Source organism: Pezoporus flaviventris, unplaced genomic scaffold (genome assembly GCF_033815535.1).
Source record: "Pezoporus flaviventris isolate CSIRO_AGI_PZ_B2104156 unplaced genomic scaffold, CSIRO_AGI_Pfla_v1 ptg000001l, whole genome shotgun sequence".
NCBI lineage: Eukaryota > Metazoa > Chordata > Aves > Psittaciformes > Psittacidae > Pezoporus > Pezoporus flaviventris.
Genome location: NW_026892549.1, coordinates 27,740,956 through 27,766,522, shown reverse-complemented (window position 1 = coordinate 27,766,522; position 25,567 = coordinate 27,740,956). Strand labels below are relative to the sequence as shown.

At 42.5% G+C, this 25,567-nt stretch overlaps 1 protein-coding gene across 13 annotated transcripts in view; it reads right to left on the bottom strand.

The window, feature by feature from the left end:
• The window catches only part of LDB3 (LIM domain binding 3), a 124,735-nt gene extending 112,849 nt beyond the window's left edge, over nucleotides 1–11,886 (bottom strand). For 6 of the 13 annotated variants that reach the window (XM_061449470.1, XM_061449522.1, XM_061449535.1 and 3 more), the window contains exons 1-2: nucleotides 4,188–4,327; nucleotides 3,955–4,080 (exon numbers count right to left, since the gene is read on the bottom strand). In XM_061449470.1, the coding sequence (XP_061305454.1) occupies nucleotides 3,955–4,047 (93 nt within the window). In that variant the 5' untranslated portion in view covers nucleotides 4,048–4,080; nucleotides 4,188–4,327. Of the gene's footprint in view, nucleotides 1–3,954; nucleotides 4,081–4,166; nucleotides 4,328–4,467; nucleotides 4,531–9,887; nucleotides 9,959–10,238; nucleotides 10,379–10,899; nucleotides 11,151–11,755 lie in introns of those variants that run through there. The other 7 variants (XM_061449496.1, XM_061449515.1, XM_061449487.1 and 4 more) reach the window with 7 other exon arrangements.
• Between the last annotated feature and the right edge of the window lie 13,681 nt (nucleotides 11,887–25,567).

Here is a 25,567-nt window from a genome sequence, read left to right as displayed (position 1 = left end):
CCAGTCTGTCTCTCTAGAGAAGCTTGCCATTCAGCAATAAACATTCAGCAATATATGAAGAGGCTCTGCTATTGCTTCTATCCATGTGCAATTGTAACATTTTAGGTAACAGGGCAACTCAGCACTTCAGGTAACTGACTATACCTAACAGCCTTCTTACAGGCTATTAGGTCTATAAAACTAAGGAATTCTGCTTGCTTCTAGACAGTGCAAGCAAGCAGCAGGAGAAAACCTGATTTGCTGCCTACATCAATTTGGAAAGACCAGATTTATGCATATGATCATGCCATTGCTGATAGCTCTTAGCATTGCCAACAACCTGTAAGTCTCATCCATTTCAGTAGGACTGACATGCTCAGCTTTACTGAGGGTCTATCAATACTGTTTTCATACCTCTGCTACCTCATGACATCTTTTGACAAAGTTTCTTCTAGAGGATAGGATGGTCTGTAGGGTAGGGACTGGAAAAATATTTTTCAATATTCCTAGATTAATTTCTAATGCCATTGTTAAAGAAATGTGAAAGCTGCAAGGGTGACCTTAACTCTTCTCCACTTGTTTCTGTCTTGTCTTTTCCTCACCCCACCCCCTCTAAGTTAGTCAGGCACTTATTTTTAGACAAAGAACAGATAAGCAGAACAATCCATTTCAGGGAACATATCTTCAGCTGTCACTCAGCTCACTGACTATAACTCCTGTGTCTTAGGCTGTTGACTATTTAACAGTGAGCTGATCACCTGAACCTACCTGAAGGGAAGAAAATAACAGTATCTCAGACAGCATTTTAAAAAGAGTTCTTTAAAACTGAACTGTTGTGCCAAACATCTTTGATTAATTACCTTCTTTGCCCACTGTTTTAAAATGTATTTTCCTCAACAGAAGCATTTGTCGTATCACAGCCTCAGACTGTGCTTTTGTCAAGCTTCAAAGACCTTCACATTTTCTCCCCTGCTTCTCAGATGAAGTTCAAGCTGAGTGGGAATTGTAAAGTAATGACTGACAGAGTGCAGCGCAACAGTCAACTAAGCCACAGCCCTAGTTCATAAGTCCAGTGTGGCCACCGTATGTCTAAGTGTGGGCCAGCTTCATACTAGCTTCCCCTTTCAGGGAAGTCCTTCGAAACATGCATGAGTAAGACTATAGATGGGATGAACAATCCCAGTGTGGTAGACTGTTGTCACCATCTTTCTCAGGAGGTCAAAGGCAACTCTCTAATAGCATGACTTGTGGCATGATAGAAGAACACAAAGCCTCCATGAGAAAGGATGAGTCTTTTTTTTCTTTTTCTCTGTGGCACACCCAATCAGTCTTACTGCTTTCGGACCGTTAGAAAATAATGAGCGTGTCTACATATGAAATCTATCTGCCTACATAGAGGGATACAATGCATATGTAGACAAAAAGGGCCACTGCACTGGTATTAAATTCCATCTGGTATTAAAAGCAATTGTAAGACCCTTACAGCTGAAGTGTTTGGGGTCTAGGACTCATCTTGCACCTAGGGAGTCCAATCCCATCTCAGGAGAGCTGTGGATCAAAACCAGTCAACATGTGTGGCATGTGGATGGCATCCACTGGCAACATTTAGAGCTGTGTGCCTTTCCCAAGAAAGGGATTTTCTTCAGTTATTTTGCCTCCCCAATAGTATCTTGAGAATGCAAGTACATCTTTCCTTTTCCCCCATGGTAATATTGCAATTATGGCTAAATTCACAGCTGAACTCATTTATGATGGCAAATTGCTGATTAAAGGGAATATCTTAACTGTTTGGAGATATATTTATGTGAGAGATGTTAAACTAAAAATGGACTTTAAGAACGCTATCATCATCGAGTTCCAATTAAAAAGCTATCACAACTAGCAGACTTCCACACTCCAGCTCCCTCATGCTACGTAGCCTAAAGAGGCTATGTTCATTTCTGCATGCCTGCTTTTTACCCCTAAGGCTGGCTACAAATTGAATCCAATCCCAAAGCAACTAAAAACTGGGCCTCACTGGGAAAGAGTTCAAAATATTTAACGGTGCTTTCTGACACTTCTACTGCTGGAAATGCAGCCAGCTGTGTGAAGAGGTAATTTCTCCACACCTCTGGGAATCCATCCTTTGCAGTTTCACTGCTACTTACCATATGCTCTCAAAAGCCCTATGAAAATCTATAGCCTTTGGACATAATGAGTATACTTTAAGAGATTATAATCTAAGAAAATGGATTCTTTGGGAAACAACTGTTTTTTTCTTTCTGATTGTGTCATATATAGTGCAAGTCCCACAGCCCCAGCCTTTGACTGACAGCCTCTAGGTATGACTTATAAAAAAAAAAATCAATACCATACAGTACACACTGCAAAGTGTTATGAAAATGCCTACAGAAATATGTTGACATCTCTCCATACTTACCTTCAGTGGGATAAAGAAAGAAATACCAAAATTATTTATCATACTGAAATTAGTATAAGTTTATGAAATGAGTTTATTTTTGTGTACAGGGCTCCTTTTTGTTTGTTTTTTCTTGTTTGTTTTTAACACTGACAGAACAGCCTTCTTTGCAATTACTATGCCTCTTCCTCAAAAGGGGTTATGAAATGTTCCTCTTACCATCACAGGACCTAGTATTAAGTTAAATGTGGCTCTGTCTTCAGAGGAAAGAATATTCTGCATAAGAATAAGGGACATGAAATAATAGAGAGCTTTATAGTATGAATATGAAATACTGCAGTTAAGATTTAAGAAGGTCATTGACGACTGAGTCATGATCGTTGCAGGGAAATCAATTTGGTACCCACAACTTCACAGACTCTGTTTTCATTAGGCAAAAAAAACAACCCAACAAACAACAAACCCAGTTTTCAGGGTAGTGTAGTGTTTTTTTTTTTTTTTTTGCAGTGGAGCAGACCTTTTGTTTGCATTCTATTTGTTTGTCTGATGAAATCATCCTGGTATTCCTTTTAAACACTCATGTAAGTAACCCCTCTCATCATTGCCCTGCAAAACAAGCCTTCTGCAGGTGATCTGTGGGGAACCAAGACGTCTCTAAAAAGATCTGAAGATTCCGGAACAGATCTGAGATTGTCAGAGTAGAAACAAAAGAAAGAAAAAAAATTAAAAAAGAGACAGGAGCCACAAGAGAGTAGAAAGTAGTTTCCAAACCAGAAGTTACACAGGACTATCTAGCTGATAAGAAAAAGGTAGGTAAGGAAATACTTACAAATTCCCTGAAAACTATCCAATGATTAAAAACCTTTAGGCAACTGAGCCAATTCAGCTAATAAGAGCACTCCACTCTAACAACTTAAAATACTGATCTTAGAGGAGTCAGCTAGGAAATAAATGGACTGATCTGTAATCGACAGATACATCAAGTAATTAATTATTAAATCACATGTTGGTTGTCAGCTGCAAATGGAAGGCTTCTACATAATTTAAGACAGTATTTTAAGTACTATTGAGACTTCTGCTTGACATGTCTCATTTTCATCTGCTTATTGCTCCCCCCCCAAAAAGAGGGGACATGTATCCCTGTCTTTGTCCAGTTTTAGCACCTAGGCTTCACGTATTTACAAGCAGTTACATGATCATTTTCTAAAAATATAGTTCTATATTCCCATTCACAGTTGTTCTATTCCCTTCCCTCCAAATAGACACCACCATATCATATCATTGAGGCCCTGATCAGCAAAAAAAGAGACACCACCACACAAAACAGAACTGGAAGCTTACTTAAAAGAGACAGTGTAAGCATTCTTAAAAACATACTAATGAGAACTGTCTTCCTGAGGCATCATCAATGCCAGGTTGTACCTTGAAGTGGTAAATTTTAAGCCCACATTATATTCTCTTTTTTCAGACCTAGCTGCAAAGATCCTCTATTTTGCTAGGCCAGGTCAGTCTACACATAACCAGTTCACTGCTATTTCCAACATAAACAAGCTCAACAAGACTTTTTTCTCACTTACTCTGGAGATGGTCAAGGGCATATTGAAGTCCTTGCCCCCTTGCAGTCGGAAACCCCATGGTCCAGGTCCATTCAGAGTCACGCTGTAAGCCATGGTGTATCTCTTTCACACAGCAATGAGAAGGCACTGCAGAACAGAAGGATAGGATAGACAGAGAAAGTGAAAAAAAAAAAGCCAGAATGAAAAAAAGGGAAGAGTTTTATATAATGAAAGTGATTATCTTTCTGCCTTGCCTGTTCAGTTGTGCTCTGATATCACCTAAGAATAGATGGGAACTATAATGCAGATGCTGATATCCCAGCTGAGTAGGGTCCATAAAAGGTGTGTAACCAGACACCTACTATGCAAAGACTTCATGACTCAGAGGTCTAATATAGCCCCCAGGGAAGGGGACAGATCCTTCTAGGCTTCTCGAGCCCCTCTTCATGCTCAGTTACCTTATGGGCAAAACACATCTTGTAATAGAACAAAACTCCATGCTAAAATCCCAAACACCCAAAACTCTTTATTGACCTGTTAACAGCTACATAGCCATTTTTAACTTTCTGCTTCAGAATGTTTATTACACTGTGATATACAATGTTCTACAAGCAAGTTGTTTTTACACAGGTATTTCCATATGTAGCAGGAAAGGCGCCAAAGTGTTGACCTTTTTTTTTTTTGCATTAGTTTGTTAAACTGAAAAAAGTACATGCTACATGCATGTAGCATCACAACCGCCCCCCCACCCCGATTTCATGCTTGGCTCTTGCCTTCCCAAGGGAAAAAAAATTAATTCTCTCTGAATGCAGACAGAGGTATTGTGGGTTATTTATAATCAGCATTTAACTTCCTTGGCAAAAGCACAGTTTCACTACATACCTGTCTCATTATTTTGATGCAAGTGTTCTAAAGGTGTGACACTTAAACAGAAGCCTAAGAATACAAATAGCTAGCTAACTGCTTCCTTAATTCATTCCATGATTTTTCATAGTTTATATTCCCACGTTAGGTGTTCTATAAAACTTTAAAACTTTATAATTCTTATTCAGTAATGCTGGACAGCATTTCTGCCTTAGATTTGCAACAGCTAAAATACAGAGAATATGAGGGAAGGCAAGAAGTTGTTGGCAGAACTATAGATACAAGCAAAAACCTTCTGCTCTCATGGTAAAGCTAGAAACATTAAAACACTCACCCCTTTCAAGTCATTAATACACACAGGACCTCCAGAACCACTCTCCTGTTAACTCCACAGCATCCCTGCCTTTACCCTCTGGTTAGAAAGAAATTCCCATTACATTGCGGTGTGGGGGACAAAAAAATAAAATCCCATGGGTTCTACTCTGATAATCAAAAAGACAACCAAAACCACATAACGCACTGGAATGAGGTAGCTCATTTTGAACACTTATAGTAGGGCACTCTGCCCATACACCTACCTTAAAATGTGGTAGAAAAACTGAGCTCAGTCTTTATCTGAGGAGATGGTCAACCGTTTTTCAAAACCATGGGGCAATGTGTTTAGTATTCACAGAATACTAAATGGTAGAAAACCCATTTGTACAAGGGAATAATTAAACTCTGCATACACACCAGACTAAACCACGTAACTGTATTTTTCAGTCAGAGGTCCAAATTAAACCACAGCAGTTCACGTGGATGTGAATGAAAGCTACATTAAGCCAGTAGAATGGGCCCAAACCAAAACCAAAGCAAATAGCAAGACACAGCTTGAAAAGAAATGGGTTTCTGACATCTCACAAATGCCTCTAGGGCACATTTACATTAACAGCTGTAACCTACTCTGTATGAGTCCAGAACCAGTGATGTTTGGATGATGACTTTAAGGGAAAACAAAACCAAATTGCTGCAGTTCAAGTCGCAGAGTTTTCGGTTTTTGTTTGGTTTGGGTTTTGGGTTTTCTGTTTGGTTGGTTGGTTGGTTTTGATGGTCATCTGCACACACAAAAGATTGAAGGTAAATTGTCACTGCACTATTCTTTTCCTAAGAAGTCATTACTGTTTTTTAGTGACCTTTCTTGGCTCCATTTTAAAGATTCAGAAAAATGGAATAAAAACAGAAGACAAACACAGCAAGTCATTGCTTCACTAGTAAAGACAGTATCACAGAATAAAAGTATTAGAAGAAAGGTTACTTTTTTATGGATTGTTCTGTGCATGTTGCCTTCCTATACCTAAATCTTCAGTCAGGGAAGAGGGGGAGCAAAACCCAGACCACAATAAAACTACACAGCAAGCTGAAGAGAATAACCATTAAGAAACAGAGATGCTGTTTAATCAAACTTTATTAATTTCTATCCTGCTTTCACATGTTTAATATGACATTTGCTTATCAGTTTAGGACATTTGAAAGGATCTGAGATCCATCAGGCTGGGTGGTGTGCTAGGAAACTACAGCGGTAATCTCATTAGAGGTACTGTCATTTGAATGAAATGTTAAACTGAGGTCACTCTTTCCTACTCCTTTGGTTTCTGTCCGTGTCTGCATGAACATTCAGCATAGCTTGGCACTTTTAAAAAGAAAGTGTAGACGATATTCCAGTGTCCTGGCCAACACTCCCCTTCAGGAAGGGGAAGGTCCTCACAGGACCACAGCTCTTTCATGTGCCCGTACTATCACTACCAAGTACATTTTTGAAGTATAAATATTCCAGATTTTTCTTTCTCCAGCCTTCTCCAAGTCCTTCCCTCCTACGTTTGTTTCCCATCTGCCTCACTGGAGAAAGCTTTGTGCCTAATAATGAAAAGCAAACAGTAAAGGAGCTCATGTTGTAGTCACAGCTTCATTTGCTGAGGACACTCTTTGCATAGGTCTCACTTGTCTTCTACAGACTTCTAATACAATCAGCCTTAAAATAAAAAAGCTGGTGATCTAGGCAGATGACTACTTCAACCCTGTCCTGTTTCCAAAGGTGAGAGACATGGGTGTTCTCACCATGTCAAACATCCAAAGCAAACCCAGCAACTGGACTGGTGCAGCAGGTATAGCTCCAACATGGTTACCAGCAGAAATCTCAGCAAAACCTCCTGGGAAACCTGAGGACGAAATAAACTGTGTGTACATAATAGAGAATCCCCTTGTTTTCAGCAGCTTCTGATGTTTAGATGAGGTTTTAGTTGCTCTACATAACTGCCTGTTAGATGGACCCAAAAATAATTCTCTGTTTGCTCAAACAACAGTATTTTGTTTCTTTTGGTGAGCCTTCTTCCCTACATTCTCCAGCTATGTCAAAATCTTGCTTATAGTTCCCCCCGCTTCAGGCAGAAGCTATGCTGAGTCAGATGAGGTCACTGGTGTAAGGGTGACATTTAAAGGAATAAAAACAACCAAACATATTCCAGGAGGAGGGTGACATTTTCTCTACAGACATCAAGACAGAGAATTGTCCAGACCTCACCAGGTCCCCCCCAGGGTTGACTGATGGGAACAGCTGTGAGGAAGCTGGATGGACACCTCTACAGCAGAGGAGAATGCCACCACCTTCAGCAAATATTTGGAGCCTGGGCAGAGCCATCCTTCCACGTCAGAGACCTTACACTAGCGGAAACAATTCACACATGCTAAGAGACCACGTTGTATTACAGTGAATTGACTTTAGCAAAGCTACAACTGCATGCTTGGAAGTGCATCACCATTAAGTGAATGAAATAAAAACCACTAGTGTCAATGCTAAATTAGGTGGAAAGAAACAAGTAATGGAAACTCCAATTGTTCAAGTTGCTACTACTTCATTAAGCTGGCTACATTACTCATCAGTTATATTTTAGCTGCTGTGCTAGATATGCTCATAGAAAAACCTTGAATTACTGTTACTGCAGCAACGAGGTTGTATTACCAAGCATTTCAGAGCATCTCATGCTCGAGAGTTGAACTTCTGATCTGCAACAGACTATGCCTCTTTGGCAACATTCACCATTATGACAGACATGTTCTTTTTCTCATGGATTCCTGCACTGTTCCCAGTAAGTTTATCTACACTCTTTCAGAAGAGCGGAAAGGCAAGGAGAATGGATCAGGAGCATGTGAAGAAACTACTCACCTAGACACTGCATGAAGAAAACTCAAGCTTTGAACCAGATGTCTGATATATGCAATGCTACCGGTTACCAAAATTTTAAATAAACCCAATATTAATTATATTTTATGTGGATTAATAAGGAACTGTATTTGAGGACTGATCTTCACTGCAATCCACAAGACAAAATAGCTGATCAGTGCTACAAAATTTGAAACTGATGTATTAGAGATGTAAAAGCTTTTAAGCTCTGAATTCCTACCTTTACAATGTCAAACTGAATATAAAATTACCAAGAGCAAAGATTTTTCCCACAAGTTCAGCACAAGTTCTGTATTGCTTCCAACGCAAGACTATCTACAATGCAAAAGAGCTCACTGCCATCTCTCTTCCTACAGTGCAGAGCTCTGAACTGAACTAATCCTACTTGTACTTCTATGTATAGCTTTGTTTCACCCATTTAATCAAAACCCTTCAGTTCTCACAGAACTTTGTGGTTTTGAGTTCCTCTTAGCCCCTTTATCAAGTTGTCTGAAGTCCTGCATTCAGATCTTTCTTAAGAAACTACATTTTCTATCATGCTTGGCTTCACCAAAATCTACTTTGTCCATGCCATTCTAGTTTGTAGGTCCCAACAGAATATAGTATTGCTGGAGAGATAAGCCAGAGCAATACAATGATTGAATATTATCTCCGTTCTCTGTAATACATCTTCAGAAATGCAGCTCAAACTGTTTTCTGTTTGGCTGTTTGCTGTTGCCAGTATCGCCTTATCAATTCATCAAATTTGCTGTTTACCTCAATTCTAGATTCTTCACCATGACAGAAAAACGGCTTTTCACATTTTTTTCCTGCTGCATGGCTGGTTTTGGTTTGTTTTTCTTCCTGCCATGACCTCTTTCTACTACTACAGAAGGCTGGGTATATACCATAGTGTAGACAGACACTTTTGATCTTCAAAAGATTTGAAGATTTTTGCTAATTGTGTTAAACTACAAACTATACCTGTAGAGAGACAGGCTACGAAGGAAAAAGATACCTGTCCAGCCTGTTTACATAGACTTTTTTGCCCCTGTATTACAAAAAGACTTAAGTGTATGTTACCAAGTTCTCACTTTACCAGCACCTCAGTCATTGTTTTTAAAGGCACCCACTACAGTACGCAATACTTAACACCTCCATGGCACGTTTGGTGTCTTGCCAGGATATCAAATTTCCTTTTTTTTTTCTAAGGTAAAAAACACCTGAACACCTGCTGCTTTACCATGTCAATTTACATATACAGCCATAGCACTTAGGTTACCAGCTTCAGGTCACAAAATGAGTCAACAGCAGCGACTGGATTACAATGCAGGGCTCAGTTTCTAATACAGATACTTGAACTAGATAAAGAAGGCTGCAAAATGTGCCACTGTTTATTTTTTATCATTCTTCCCTGACTCTGGGCTAAATTGGGAAAGTTGATTGGAACCCTGTGATTACTGTAATATGGGCTTTACTGCAGGGGATCCTAATTGACTGTTTTGGCTTAACAGAGGAAAACAGCAGACAAAAAACCCCAAACAAACAAACCCAAACACACACACACACACAAATGGCTAAAGAAGTTATATGCAGATCACTGTTCACACAGACCAGGGGTCTCAGCTATGATATCAATGTCACAGTATCTCTATGGTGTTGGCTTGCCCCCAGAGAGCCTGCGATTTGGCACAGTGCAATGAACATATAAGGCTCACAAGAAGGTTCCTGTGCCACCAGTGCTGTTTGTCTGCTACACAGATTCCTCAAGGATCACTGCACCACGCTGATGTAGCAGTGTGTCCCTATGCATATGCCCAAATGACCAAGGATTCAAGATTTAATCTTGAATCGATCAGGCTTACAGAAGTTAGATTTCAGCCGAATGACTCACCTACTCTTTCTTGCCTTCCCACTAAATGCTCTACTAGGTAACGTTTACCACAACAGAAATTCTTTAAACCTGCAGGTTGGACTTCAAAGACAGCAAATGGCTGCACTCCATAGCCGTCATTCGCAAGCCGTCTTTGCCTAGCATAGGGCCAGTGCTCCTGCCCGTTCGGCTTCTGCTGACCTCTTAACCGAAGAGCACTGGCAGCTTACTCTCCCTACGCAGAGGCGGAACGCTGGGAGCTGCGGCACTCGGCATTAGCCGCCGCCCCTAGGCCCACTCTGCCGGACAGAGTTCGGCCCTTCGCTCTGGTGCCGGCGCTTCTCCTTCCGTCAGAGCCGCGGCACGACCCACCTTGCCCACTTGCAGTTATCTCGAGTAGCGCAACCGGTAACTCTAGACCGGTAAGGAGCCCACCGCTACCTCAGGCCACGCACCGCTTTACCGTGACACGGGTGGCGGCGGGCGTGGGGCTGCCGCTCCGCCGCGGCCAAGCCCCCAGCGGACCGGCGGGCGGAGATCTCCGCCCCCACGGGAGCGGCCGCTGCCCTCAGCGGGCGGTGCTTGCGGTCACACGCACCCACGGACATCTCACGGGCATCCCACCTCCCGCCGGGCCACCACCCCCGGGGAGTTGCCGTCAAGTCACTTAGCCCCCGGGCGCTGAGGAGCGGGAGAGGCGGCCACGCCGCGGCACTCAGGAGGCAGGGGGGTGGCCAAGGTGCAGCTTTTAAAGTGCCCACGTCCCTTCCGGGCGCCTCCGCCGCGGGTGGGCGTGGCGTGCCAGGGGCGCCGGTGCCCACCGGGAGCCGTCAGCGCCGCGCTGACGGGCAGCCGTCTGTCACTCAGCGGGGCGGCGGCTTCGCCGGGTCGCCGCGAGGGGGCGCCAGGGGGGAGAGGTAGAGCGTTTGGGGGCTTGTCGCCATGGCTGGTTGCGGAGCGACCGTTAACCGAGAAACCGTTGTCTGCGGCGTCCGATCACTTCCTAACAGGTCCGTTTTTGAACGGAGATCACCTCTTGGCCTTGGTGGCAGAGCAGGAAGGTGACAAAGCTGTAGGAGCGGTTCGGCTGAGCGCCGGGGGAGCAGGTAGCCGGGGGGCGCCGGGCGCTACGCGTCTGGGTGCCCTCAGGGAAGAAATGGCGGCGGCAGCGGGAAGGGAGGTCGGGGGAGGGCTGTGCCCTGCGGAGGGACCGGGAACGTTCTGGAAAGCGGCGCGGGAGGCGGGTGATGCTCCGGCTTTCCGGCACTCCTCATACGGGGCACTGGGCTCCTCGACTGCAGGTGGTCCGGAGAGATAGGCAGGAAACTGGGGATGTGCCCAAGCTCAGGGAAAGCTCCTAACCATGTTTGTTAATGCTTTGCGAGCTTGGAGCCTGCAGCCTTCACTTCCACGTACCGCCAGAACGCGTGAAATTTCTGTTTTCCCCTTACAAAAAGTGGAAGAGACTTATTTTCCCCTTCAGTGGTTCACTGGTTGATAGGCAATGGTCGTTTTAATTGAGTGGTAAAGTTAAAACTACAGCCTAAGAGAAGCCAAAGGATTTGGAAGACCATTTTCCAAAAGTACAGAGTAAAAAAGGTTATTGTCCACCTGAATTAAAAACACTTAGCCTTGTGGTCACTTCATATGACTGAGCTTTGTCAAGATCTACCTGCTACATACATCCCTCTATTCAGTGTTATTACAGTTACGTGATTTTTTTTTTTAAATATGCCCCCAAAAGTATCTTCCAGAAAGACAGCTGTTTTCTCAGTGCAGTGAGTAAGCCGCTGCTTTACGAGCCTGTTCAAGAGAACAACCAACAACAACAAACCCCAAAACTGAAATAACACACCCGGTTCTCAAGCACATAGACACTCGAACCTGACCCATCCGAATTGCCTGGGACCTGCACAGGAGCACGAACGCCCTGGGCAGGGGAAGCTCGCCGCCCAGGCGGGAGTGCCACTGATCCCATCTCCTCCGGTAACTGGGGCTGCGATCCTGGAGAGCGGGGAGACAGCTGTGGAGGGCACGGGTGCATTCCCGGGGCCGCGCCTGCAGCTGCCCGACGAGCAGTTCCCCGCTGCCGGTGCGCGGCCCCGTCAGCACCAGGGACAGGTGCCGCGCCCCGGAGCGCGCCTCAGCCGGTAGTGGCCGCGACGCTCCGGGGGGCGCGCAGCTGTCAGCGCTCCTAGGCCTGTGCCCCTTACGCGGGGTCTCGGATGGCGGCGCTTAACAAAACCTCTTATCATGTAAGAGCCCAAAAGTATGTCTCAAGAGTAAACCCACCCACTGTGAACACTTTCTCAGCACACTTAAAAGACTTGTAGTTGAGGTTTAGTATTTCTTGCCTTAAGGAAACTAGTCTTTTTATGCCACATGTACACCATGATGCACATTAAGTGGGCTGTTTTGGTCTGATACACAGGATGCACAGACCAGGCCAGGAAATCATAACCTAAATTATCTCTGTGTTTATACTTGGCCAAAGTTCATATTGAAATGGATTGTGACTTAATGGTAGTTACAGAAATATTCCACTGACAAGTCAGCTTACATCCCCAGAGAAAACATTTTGCATCTTGTCAAATGCCTGAATACATTGCTTTTCACGGAGCATTGAAGTTATCAATGTTACCACAAGAATGCAGTTTACATGACAGGTTTGTCACATCTAAGGCAATGCATGAATAGAGCAGATCAGTTTTACCATGGATTATAAAACCAAAATCCTTGCAACTGTTGTTGGGTTTTGGAGGGGTGGAGTGTTTGTGGGTTTTGTGGGGTTTTTTTTTTTGACTTGTTGTTCTTGTTTGGTTGTTTTTTTTTTCCCAAAAACATCACAAAACAGAAAATAGGGGTATGGTTGTAGTGGAAGGAAAGCATACCATAGTGTGTGCATACTCAGTTTTACAGATCACTTACCTTTTAACAACATATTAGATACTACTTTTCTCAAAATTGTTCATAGATAAAATTATACGTCTCATTAGGGAAAAAAAGTGATTATGCTGACAGCAGTTTATTTAATTTGGTTTTTAATAAAGGAATTAGAAAATTGATTTTAAAGTGGCTGTTTCTGGCCACTGGTGCCTTGAGCCATGGAAATACCAAAGGATTGTTTTAAAATTGCTTCTTACTATACCGTTACTAGAGCTATGAGCAATTGCCTGTTAGATTAAGTCCTGAGACAGCAGTGAAATTGTATGGTTAACAAATTTACTCAAATCAATTTATCTAAACATTGCATATATTTGTTTACAGTGGTGATGCTAATCAATTCTGATGATGATAGATACTTCCATATCTACAAATTTATAAAAATAATGGCTATTTGCACGGCATAACTGTGCAATGAGGTGCTTTTCAAGTCAGTGATTATTTGATTCCAAATTTGGTATAACAAAAAACCTAAATATCTTTTACTTTTCTGTGAGAAAGCTTCAGAACTCCAAGAGATATTTCATTTTTCAGCCTTGAATTAAGCTTTTACCCTGCTGTAAGTCTCCCTCTTGTTTAAGTTCATACCCTGTTTGCATCAAGGCTCTTTGATTCTCTTTAGGAAGATTAGGTGGGAATAAATGAGGTCAGAATCTGATTTGATTTTCTGTGGCACATGGCTAGGCACTTCTGTGTGCTCTGTACTAGACTCATCATATGCTGTATGCATGTGCATTTAAAACCCTCCTTAGACCTTCAGTAGCGTATTTAAGGGGTAGGAGTTTTGATTGTCAGAGGCTTTTTGTAGTGGGATCTGTGTTAATGAGTATCAGGATGAAAATACATGCTTTGTTATCCTTGGAGTTAGTTGTAGCTCTTTGTCATCCTTTGAATTCCTCATTGACTCTGCTGTCTCTTAGAAGCCCTCTTTACATAACAAAAGCTGCAAAATGACCACAAGTAGTTCTGTAGATTAATAAGCCTTGTAAAGTATCATAAATGATGACTTAAGCTGGAAAACACCATCCAGATGGAGGGAAATGATGTCTATTTTATTATGAATAGGGTGATGATCTGTTAGATTATTCCATTCTACATGTGATAAAAAAAATCATATTTAGATTTCAGGGCTTATACCTGAATCTTTACAAGGCCTTTAGCAACCTGTTTTTCTGCTCCCTGCTCCCATCATCAACAAGGATGACTGCACATTGGCACATAATCCTGTTCTGATAAGTGCCAGATCAGTTATCCTTCAGAATTTTATTTGTTTGAAACAGGGTGGAATCCAATGCGTGTTGCTCATTAAGTCACTCACAGCCAGGGAATTTTGAAAGTATGGGAGCTCTACCTGCTAAGTGCTCTCTAAAAGAGCCTACGAACTTCTTCTCAGAAACTTCTGCATGTCTTTTGAGGGGAAAGAAAGTCCTCTATTCTCTTTTTCAAGCAAGGACTAGTCACAGTACTAAACTTGCACTTTAAATAATGTTTAAAAAATACACTGCTGCCCTACCAATGGGCTTGGAATAGTTCCGTGAAACACCTTCAGGATCACCACTTATTTTGCAGAAAATCTTATGGAAATGTAGCAAGCACAGCTCAGGTGAGGATCATATTTTTAAAGCAATTCTACTTTGGTAATTTTACCCTTGTAAGACAGAGATCCATCATTCCTATTTTCAGTCTTATCTTACCAGTTTTGCAAAATTCCTATTACTGCCCACATAGAAGAGCAAACAAACAAGCAAACAAAATGATCAAAACATCAAGCTGTTACATAGACTTCAATAAAACTCTGTGAATTGCAACTCTATAGTTTTACTTAAACAAAAAAGAAGTCTATTCATGTGGCAACCTTGAACTGTTCCTGTCATTTCCCTGAGCTACATGATTAGCATAACATTCCTAGTACAGGGTAAAACCAGAGTTATAGCAGTAGGTAATTCAAGATGGACTGTCAGCAGGATGAACCCCAGCAATGCAGCTTGACTCATAACCCAGGCTGCTTTCATACTTGGGCCCAGTCTAGCCTCAAAATGTCAGTGTTGACTACACAAATATTGTGCTCCCGTTTTAGACAGAAGAAAAGTTGGAATTCTCTTTAAATTTAAACTTGATTTATTTTCAGTTACTTTGTCTAAATAAATGTCAGCCTCTTAATTCTAGCTCACTGTTCAACTGTAAGTATTCAGTTGTAAATGCATGCTATTTGTATGAAGGGACAGGTGAATCTTTTTCCACCTGTTTCACTCAATATTTCTCTGCATCTCTCAGTTGTAATCTGATTAATCCATCATTGCATCTTTCTTAAAACAGGCACTGCTAATCCTCTTTTTGAGTATGGAAAAAGGTTTAGTTTGCAATCTTCATGCAAAACCCTCCTAATTTTGCCTTGCAGCAAACTAAGTGATATGGTCATTTACGGATAAACTTGGGCACTGCAGTAAATTGAATTGTCAAGGTCACAAAGGGAGTTAATGCCTTACTCGTGCTCAAAACTGATTCTCTTGGATACTTACCACAAAGTAGTGTCAGCTGAGTATCAGTCTTGTTCAGTTTGGTTACTTGGTGCCTTGATCTGATTATTTGTTCAGTTGAGCCTGAATCAATCAAATTGATTTATTGAAACAATTTTAATTGTGGTATCTGAAGACCAGGATAAACTTACCTGAGAAAACTGTGAGCCACTTGTCTCTTCCAAATAAGGGCTTACCTCAAGTACTGTTTCCTTTAGCACTAAAAAATTGTCTGAGCATGAAAATACATACCCAGAGCTTTTTAAAACAGATGCATACAGAGGGATATATGACCTCTAGATTATCCAAATGAAGAAAGACTGCCCAGCTCACCTACTTTAACAAACAAGAGTTAACAAATATTTTGCTTTGCTGCTGATACAGTCACTACATCCAAGCAGTGAAGGAGGAACATAATGACCCACACTTTTCTGGGAATTTTTCATTTAACTGTAAATAGAACATGGCTCAGCAGCTTTTCTCAAAGTGGCCTACAAGTAGTGCTTTAGCCACTTTGTAGTTACAGATAAAGATAATAATTTTAAAATAAATCTAGTCACTGGAGAATCACTGCTCTATATGGGTATTTTTCAGAGAGTATCATCTTGGTGCCCCACCTCTCAACAATGAACAGAATTTTTCCTGGGATTTCAAGCATAAAGTAAGTTTGTTTCACACCACAGCTCAACAGATTATGTGGCGTAAACTGTTATAGTAGCAGTATGTCTGTTAAAATGGAAAGAGAACAAATTAGATTGAAACCTAGCACAACAGTTTTCATTTAATACATTTATGCTAGCAATCTGTCCTGCTAGTTACACAAATCTACACAAGAGAATATATGCAAAAGCAAACATGTGCTATTCAACATCGGTTTGGAGACTGTAGCCAAATGCTCCAATAAAATACAATGACAGAACTGCTTCATATGAGGATTTAGCTATTTAGTAATGATTTAATCAAAGTCATCTCAGTTTCATTCACACATTCTTCCATTCCTTTCTCAGTGTTTTCAGTTGTACTGGGAATAAGGGAAGAATTGAACTCAAAGCAAGAAGGGCAGGGCGAGAGAATGTGCTAGCTGACTTAACTTGATTCTCCCACATGGTAATTTTTTTGTTATTTGAAAGGTGTGTAGGAAGACTGTTTCTCAGTTGAGAGGAATAAAGATTAGGAATGTCTTGAGGGTGAGATGTGAAACGTACAGCTCATGTAAGACAGGAACTGGCAAATCAACTATGTAATTTGACCTGCCCAGAGTTTTCCTGCAGTTGGTAGAATGAGGACTGGGAGAGAAAGGCACACCATGTCAAAAAACTGTTCTTGACTGCCTCCATTCAATTATAATAAGTGAAATAAACAAATTATTTTAATAATTAGCTTTACTGGCAATTTTGTTAGTAAGTTTACTTAGGGTTAGCTAAACTTTCCAACAGAGTTTCAGTGGCCTATGGGAGGACAAATGGGATACAAATTCAGGATCCTGTTATAAGAGTAACCACATTTGATTCCCCATGTTTAAAGGAATGCATGAATTAACAAGAACAGAGTTCCCAGACAAGTCAATAGGAATGTCTTATTCCAATTATCTTATTTTGTTCCTGAGCTCTTTGCTTTACATGTTGGATATCGGTTGTAGAGGGACCAGAATGGAAGTTCCAATGAAATGTGTGCTCTGTGATGAGCTTTTATCTTCTGATGAGATCCTTCAAATTGAGAACAAGTAAAATAATAGCAGTCAAATTATTAATGAAGTCAAATAATTCTGCTGGAACCAATGTTTCTTAAGTAGAACCAATCCACGGGCTCTTGGAAGGAGGAAGCAGAGAAAGATGTGAATTACTCGCATGTTGAAACTGAAACATTATGGTGTCCTCTTGATTTGTCAAATCAATATTTTGAGTGTAATTTGCACTGAATGTATAATAGCTGGGACTGTTACATTTAGTACTTAGGTGAGACTTCCTGGAAGGCTACTATGAGGTCTCCACGCAGCCTTCTCTTCTCCAGGCTGAACAGCCCCAACTTTCTCAGCCTTTCTTCATATGGGAGGTGCTCCAGCCCCCTGCTCATCCTCATGGCCCTCCTCTGGACTTGCTCCAACAGCTCCATGTCCTTTTTATGTTGAAGACACCAGAACTGGACACAATACTCCAAGTGGGGTCTCATGAGAGCAGAGTAGAGGGGCAGGATCACCTCCTTTGACCTGCTGGTCACACTTCTTTTGATGCAGCCCAGTATATACAGCTGTCTTTCTGGGCTGTGAGTGCACACTGAAGCTGGCTTGTGTTCAGTTTCTCATCAACCAAAACCCCCAGGTCCTTCTCTGCAGGGCTGCTCTGAATGTCTTTGCTGCCAAACCTGTAGCTGTGCCTGGGATTTCCCTGACCCAGGTATAGGACCTTGTACTTATTTGGCTTGGCTGAACTTCATGAGGTGGGCATGAGCCCACCTCTCAAGTGTGTCGAGGTCCCTCTGGATGGCATCTCTTCCTTCCAATGCGTCAATTGAACCACACAGCTTGATGTCAACGGCAAGCTTGCTGAAGGTGCACTCAATCCCACTGTCCATGGCACTGGGAAAGATGTTGAACAGGATCAACATCGACCCCTGAGGGATACCACTCATTACCGGTCTCCATTTGGACATTGAGCCGTTGACCACAACTCTTTGCATATGGCCATACAGCCAGTTCTTTATCCACCTATCAAACTGATCTCCAGTTTAGAGACAAGGACATAGCGCGAGACGGTGTCAAATGCTTTGCACAAATCCAAGTAGATGACATCAACTGCTCTACCCCTGTCCATCAGTTCCATAGCCCTGTCATAGAAGACCACCAAATAGGTCAGACAGTATTTCCCCTTAGTGAAGTCATGATGGCTGTCACTAAGCACCTCGTTGTTTTTCATGTGCCTTAGCACATCTGCTCCAAGATTTTGCCAGGCACAGAGGTGAGACTGACTGGTCTGTAGTTCCTTGGGTCATCAATTTTCCCCTTCTTAAAAATGGGGGTTATATTTCCCTTTTTCCAGTCATCGGGAACTTCACATGACTGTTATTGTTTTTCAGATATGATGGACAGTGGCTTAGCAACTTCATTTGCCAGCTCCTTCAGGACCCATGGACAGATTTCATCAGGTCCCATGGACTTGTGCACACTCAGGTTCTTAAGATGGTCTCGAATCAGATCCTCTCGTACAGTGGGTCTAAGGTCTTCATTCTCAAGAGTCCCTGCATCTGCCTTCCAAGACTTGGGCAGCGTGGTCCGAGTATTTCTAGTGAAGACTGAGGCAAAGTCATCGAGAACCTCAGATTCTTCAAATCCAGGGTAGCCAGTTCTCCCCTTAGCTTCTGGAGAGGGCCCACATTATCCTTAGTCTGTCTTTTGTTTGCTACATACCTATGGAAGCCTTTCCTGTTATCTTTCACATCACTTGCCAGACTCAATTCTAACTGGGCCTTAGCTTTTCTACCCTCGTCTCTAGCTTCCTGGACAGTATCCCTGTATTCTTCCGAGGCCAATCTGTCCTTGCTTCTTTCACCTTATATAAGCTTCTTTTTCCCCCCTCTTTCTCAGCAGCTCCTTATCCATCCACAGAGGCCTGCTGGCCCTCTTGCCTCATTTCCTTCTTGTCAGGATGCAATGCTGCTGAGCTTGTATCAGGTGATCCTTGAATCTCAGCGAGTAGTCTTGGGCCCCACTGCCCTCTAGGACTTTATCCCATGGAGCCTTACTAAGCAGGGTCCTGAAGAGGCCAAAGTCTCTTTTGAAGTCCAGGGCAGTGAGCTTGCTGCACGCTCTTCTCACGGTCCTGAGGATCTCAAACTCAACCATCTCATGATCACTACATCCAAGGCTGCCCTGGAGCATCACATTCCCAACCAGCCCTCCCTGTTTGTGAGCTCGAGTTCAAGCATGGCACCTCTCCTTGTTGGCTCGTCTATTACTTGCAAGAGGAAGTTGTCTTCCACACATTCAAGGATCCTGGGTTGCTTGTGCTGTCCTGTACCCTTGCTCCAGCAGATATCAGTATGGCTGAAGTCCCCCATGAGGACAAGGGCCTGCGAGCGTGAGGCTGCTGCTGCTATCTGTCTATAGAGCGCATCATCCACAGAGTCCTCCTGATTGGGTGGTCTGTAACAGATCCCCAAAGTGATGTCCCCCATTGCTGTTCTCCCTTGTCCCTGACCCACAAGCTCTCTCTTGACTCATCACTTGTCCCCAGACAAAGTTCCATACTCTCCAGCCTACCACTGACATAATTGGGTACTCCCCTCCTCATCTACCTGGCCTGTCTATCCTAAGGAGCCTATAACTTTCCATTCCAACACTCCAGTCAGAGGAGCCATCCCACCATGTTTTTGTGATACCAGTGATATCATGTCCCCGTAGCCATGTACACATCTCTAATTCCTCATTTATTCCCCCCCCATCTCATCCCCCTTGAGATTGGGTCAGGCCAACAGATGGATACCTCTGTGCCTTTGAAAGTAGGGTCACCTACTACTATGACCTGCTGCTTTTTTCTGGAGGCACCAGTAGTGATCACCTTCACTGATGCATCAGCTGGTTGCTCATTTGGTGTGGTGGGTGTTTCCTCATTAGCCCCCTGCAGAACTGTGAAGCTGTTCTGGGTGAGGATGTCAGATTTTGGAGGAAGCCCCTTGCTTTTGATTGTGATGTTTCCTTGTTTTTTTTTTTGTTTGATTGTTTGTTTGGTGGGGGTTTTTTTTGTGCGTTTTTGTGTTGTGTTTTTTTTTGTTGTTGTTGTTTGTTTTTTGGGGGGGTGTTGTTTTGCTTTGTTACTAGTCCCCAGCTTCCTGGATTACTGCCCTCCTTTTCTTTACGCACTGTGGTGGACGCTTGAGGCTCCTGCACAGTTTGGGCCTGGAGCAAGCAGTCCAGCTCCCTCTCAGCTTCTCTGAGATCTTTCAGCTGCAGACGGTGTGCCGCAGCTCAGCTACCTGCTGCAGGAGGACCTCCACCAGGGAGCACCGAGTGCAGCCCTGCCCATTGTGCACCCTCCCCTCAAAAGACCAGTGCAGGCACTCTCTACACTCCAAGTTCTACGCTGCAACCTCCCCTCTCACCGGCTGTACCTGGTGCCGACGCTGCCACAGCCGGGGCATCCAGAGCGGAGCTCCCAGACCAGGCCCTGGCCCTGGCCCTGGCCCTGGCCCTGGCCCTGGCCCTGGCCCTGGGGCGAACCCTCATCATTCGACTGGCTGCTCACTCGCGCTGCCAGCGCCAACCTCGGCACCACACACTGTTCCCGCGCTGCCTGGGGCGGGTTTTCCCCGCTCAGGGCGGTGCCGTGCCTCCTGGCACCGCCCCCTGTGAGTCCCTCCTCGCCTCAGCGGAGTTACCAGGTTCTGCTCAAGGCCCGGCGAGGGCTTGAGGCTTCCTTAGGGGGTGTCTGCGCTCAGAATTGAGGCTCCTGGATGCGGCATTTTCCGTCGCTCCGGGGTTGAAGGCTCCTCTCTGCAGACACCTCGGCAAATGAAATACTAGTATTGTGAAAATCTCAAGCAAGTAGTCACTAAGACGCAAAGTTGTTAGTAGGGGGTGTTGTTTTATTCCTATGGGGCTTTCTGCTTTAACATTTTTAACAGAAATTCATTGATTTGAGATCCCTGTGAAGTGGTTTAGCTGCCATGATTTTCTGTTCAGAAAATACTCCTCAATAGTGGATGAGAAATTGTGTCTTTCTGAAACCCGGTTTCCATCAGGTTCCACATTGAGTGGCTGAATTGTTATGCTGTTAATCTTTACTGGTACGCTATTTCTACCTGTCTAGCTAATCTAAGCCCAGAATTTTAGGTTTCCCAGAAACGGCTTCCAGTGATGTTGGACAGTCAACAGTGTTATTTTGAAAACTCCTGCAATAATTTCACTTTTAAGAGCTGGAATTCAGGTGGCTCAAGCTATTGCTGTGTTCATGACCTGTTCTAATAAGGAATTGCCTTTCTCCTGTGACCCAGTAAAAATGGAGCAGGTTCAGCTGTGATGGGGATTCTTTCTATTTCAGGAAACAGCACAATGAAGGGAAGCTGCAAGATGCAGCTCTGTAATGCATGCTGTGGCCTTCTTAGCCCTGTTTCTGAAATCACTATGGTCTGGCTCCTACACATGAGAAAAAGTCAAGGAGCGTTGAGTCATGAAAGAAGCAAGGAGAAATCTGACACAGATGGTAACTGTGTTCCTTTTCTGATAGTGGCCCATAATGGGGAAAAAGAAGAGGCATGTTTCATATGAAGTTACTGTTGTGCAACACTCCTGGATCCCCTAGTTTGTTTACAATCACTTTATTTTGATGCAGTGCTAATGGCTGTTCTGAATTGTGTTTGCTTTTTTGCTTCCTTTGCCTTTGTCCATCCTCTAACGTGATAATTTGGGGTAAAGCAAGAATTAAAGTAGGTGTGATTTACTGAAATGAAGTTTCACATGATGTTTCATGGAGTTTTCATTGGTTTAATTCCTTCAGTTGAAATAAGTGCTCTCTGCAGTGCCCAAAGAGAGCAGCTTTTACTGCATGAAACTTATTTTTGATCTGACTGAACTTAATGTTCCAGGACCTGAAATATTGGTGTCTTTTTCTTTTTCAGAGGAATGATTTTCAGAAGGACTCTATGTAGTGAATATGACCAACCACTGAGCTGCCTGATGTTACTACTGTCTCAACTCTGTCCTTCACTGGGTGAAGTTCTCTTCTTACTTCACTGAGCAGCAGCAGAAAGTGAGTTTTAACAAGTGTGTCTGGAAAATAGCATTTTGAATAAGATGTATCAATACACATTAAGGGTTCTGCCGTGTGCTTCTGTTACTCAGAGACTTCTGCTGAGGACAGCAGCATTGGAAGGATTAATATTTTAAAGTAACTGTTGGAGGATTATCATAAATCCAGACTCCATCTGTGTACATGATAAGGTGGAAGCATACATGGTTTCTTTAAAAGCCAGGAGGGGATTGTGTTTAATTAATACTGGGTTTAGCACCTGAGGGCACTGGGGACTGCTTGGAAAGGGGTACAAAGGTACATCTGGGCATGTGTCTCATTTTTAAAGAACGGGGGCTTTTGAAGGAAGTGCTGTTACATTAGAAGTACACTTTGTCTGTGGTTCTTCAGGCATGGCACTGTGTGGAAGGGTATAGATTTTCCATTCTGTTTTTTCCAGTCAGTGGAAAAAATAGCAGTTGTAAGTATGCCTGTTAAGGGTCCCATGGCCTATTCAGGAAATGTCCTTTTTGAAACTTTACATGGGAGAGGTTGTGCTGTCCAGTGATGTAATCTTGTATTTTTGCATCAGTTTCTTCTGTGGGCATCTTCTTGCACACTTGCGGAAGTCACAGTGAAGTCTAAATGTCGAGGGTAATTAATAATGCCTTTGTTTTTTACACTGTAGAGTAAAACATACTTCACAAAAATTCCCCTTAGCAACTTTTCTACGTATGTGTCATGTTAATTTTTTTAGAGGCTGAAGCTAATTATTTAGAACAAGGTAGAATGCTGAAGTTGGGTCATAACACTGAAAGGAGATACTTTGTGAGGAGAAGGAAACACGAATTCATATAATGCAACATATACTGCAACTGCACTATCATAAAATTTCCCATTACTGACGCAGGAGATTGCTATCTCCAGGATTAACTGTAATATCAGTATATCACATACGACTCCATAAAAGAAAACACCAAACAGACTAATGGAATAAGAGGCACATGATGAGCTTTACTTTCAAGTTATGTCTGTGTGTTGTGACAGTTAAACCTGAGCTGCAGCTCACTTTGCTCTACAGCATTCTAAAGACCTGATAAAGTTAAAAAGGATGTTTTTGCAAATTCTACTTATCTTTTAAGTTACAGTCATCATCAGAAGATATACTTTGGCTGGTTTTGCTTTGAATTTCTGTGCTTCTGAGTCATAGATCTGGTTGATTATGACTGACTGTATATTGTAGCAGCCCAAATGAAAGTGGGTTTTAAAAAGGTTCTCCCACATAAAGTTTCTTTGGCAAGAGTTGGTTAAAATTTTAATAAAAAAAACTTCGGTCTTAAATCTGTATCAATATTGCTGGTTTTGTGAGTTTAAAAATTATAATAATTTTTAAAAAATAACCCAAACACAAGGGTAGAGAGCATAAGTTCACTGTGGAGAGGAATGAATCCCTTTCAGTTCTTCTCAGCAGCTGGTCTTATTACTTACCCCTAGTTTCAGGTGAATCTTAATCTTGAGATACAATTTCATTGCCAAAAAGTGCTTGTAGGTAATACGTGAACCAGCCACTGTGAGGCTAGCTTTGCAGTCTAATATCGTGAGATCCTGATGTCTCTACGCACAGTGATGTGATACCAGTGTTTGGAAAACGTACTAGCCTTTTCCTACACTGAAGTGACTCTTGCAGCATTTGCTTTGCTTTGCAAGCTGGGTATATAGAATTCCTGTTCCATGTGTCCAGCAGAGCCCTTCTGCTGGGAGGAATGCTGTAGCTAAAAGAAGTATTTTCCTTAAAAAAAAAAAAAAAAACAAAAAAGCCGCAACTTCTTACTGCTGTTTGTGCTTTATATTAGGCTGTTAAGCTAGATTTGCTCTATAGAAACTTTTCTGGCTTTATTGAGTTTAAACTGATGATGTACATGGTCTACTGTCCTTAGAAGGGACGTAAATAGGACAACATATAAACCTTGACAACTGTGAACTTTGTGTTTAGGCTATAAATTTGATGGGAGTAAGGAAGGTATACTAATCTTTTTGTTCTGCATGAAACGTTTAGTGTATGGGATTATGGCCCATGTGTAGGGTTGCTATGGATGACAGTACTAATAATTTACTTCTTTATTTTAAGATTGCTTTTATATAAACCTATTTATAGCATGGAACTCCTCACATTGCTATGGTGTTAACAACTGCAAGGCTAAAAGCACAAATGTTTGAACTGAGATACCTGTTGCTCAGCCACTGAAATACCATTGTCTGATACTAACATTACTTTGCAGATAAGGGCCCTCTCTCAATAGAGCCTTGTGCAAATGGTGGTTTCAGAAGCAGAGACAGATGCCCTGTTGGAGTTGCTGAGATGGTGATATCTTTTACTGAGGGATCAGAGGATGAGGGCCACATTGCAGCACCTCTTGGAATGACCTAAGGGAAGAATGGCACACTCACACTGAGGAAAATGGAGTACATGTAACTTGCCCATATTATACCCTGAAGAGCTGTAGAAACACCCATACAGCATTTGAGGTACCTTTGTTTTTTTTTTTCTGAATGTCAAGACTGCTGTTGCTTTTGAATATGACTTCAAGGAAAATAGTTTTTGCTACTCTGACTTACCCGAGAATGTGTGAAAATTTAATCAATGTCATGTGCTATGATGCTGCTTTCTAGCCCAGTGGTGGATGCATAATAGTTTCCAAAAGTATGGAAAACGAGGCTGTAAACTGCAAAACATAGGGACTGAGATCCCTGGCAGTACATGAAAATTTAAAAGACTGGCAACTTGTGACTACTGCTTTACACACTATTTCAGTCTTGACCTGCAATAGCCTTTTATTACACTGGCTTTGGGCACCTTCTTTGCAGGACCACCAATAGTGACCAATTGCTGCTCAGTTTTGCAGAATTGCTCGGATGATCAAACATTTTCATTTGTTGACCCAAGTCTCAATTAGAGCTTAAGCCCATGAAGATGAAGAGCTTGCTGTTAAATCAGAGCACTGCTTGCTATTACCTTTGCCAGCAGGCTGCTCTATGAACAGCTGCTGTGGTACAAAAGGCCAAAGAGAAGCGCCTCAGTTTGCCCTAGTCCTTTCACACCCCCATGTCACTGGAACATACCCAAACTACAGGCAGTCTTTCCAGTGCAGAACAGGCTGTACAGTTGACTCTAACTGAAACGTGAATCATCTCAGTCCTAAATTATTTTAATCCAGTCATCTGTGTTAAACGGTGTAAAGAGACAGCAAAGCATAAAGAATGGTTGCCAAGTAGAGGATACAGGACACAAAGCTGCTAAGATGAGATGAAATATGAACTAATAATGATTTATTACAAATGCCACTGGGATTATAGTGGGAATCACTTGGAGAGATACTCAGGTGAAATGAATTTTGTAGGCTTTCCCCGGAATGATTATTACAGTCTTAGTAGAGGTGAAGGGAAGGCAAAGCTGTTAGTTACACTAGGAGTACACACAAGAGTTTTGAAGTGCTCCCAAATAAATTCTCCCTAATTAATATAG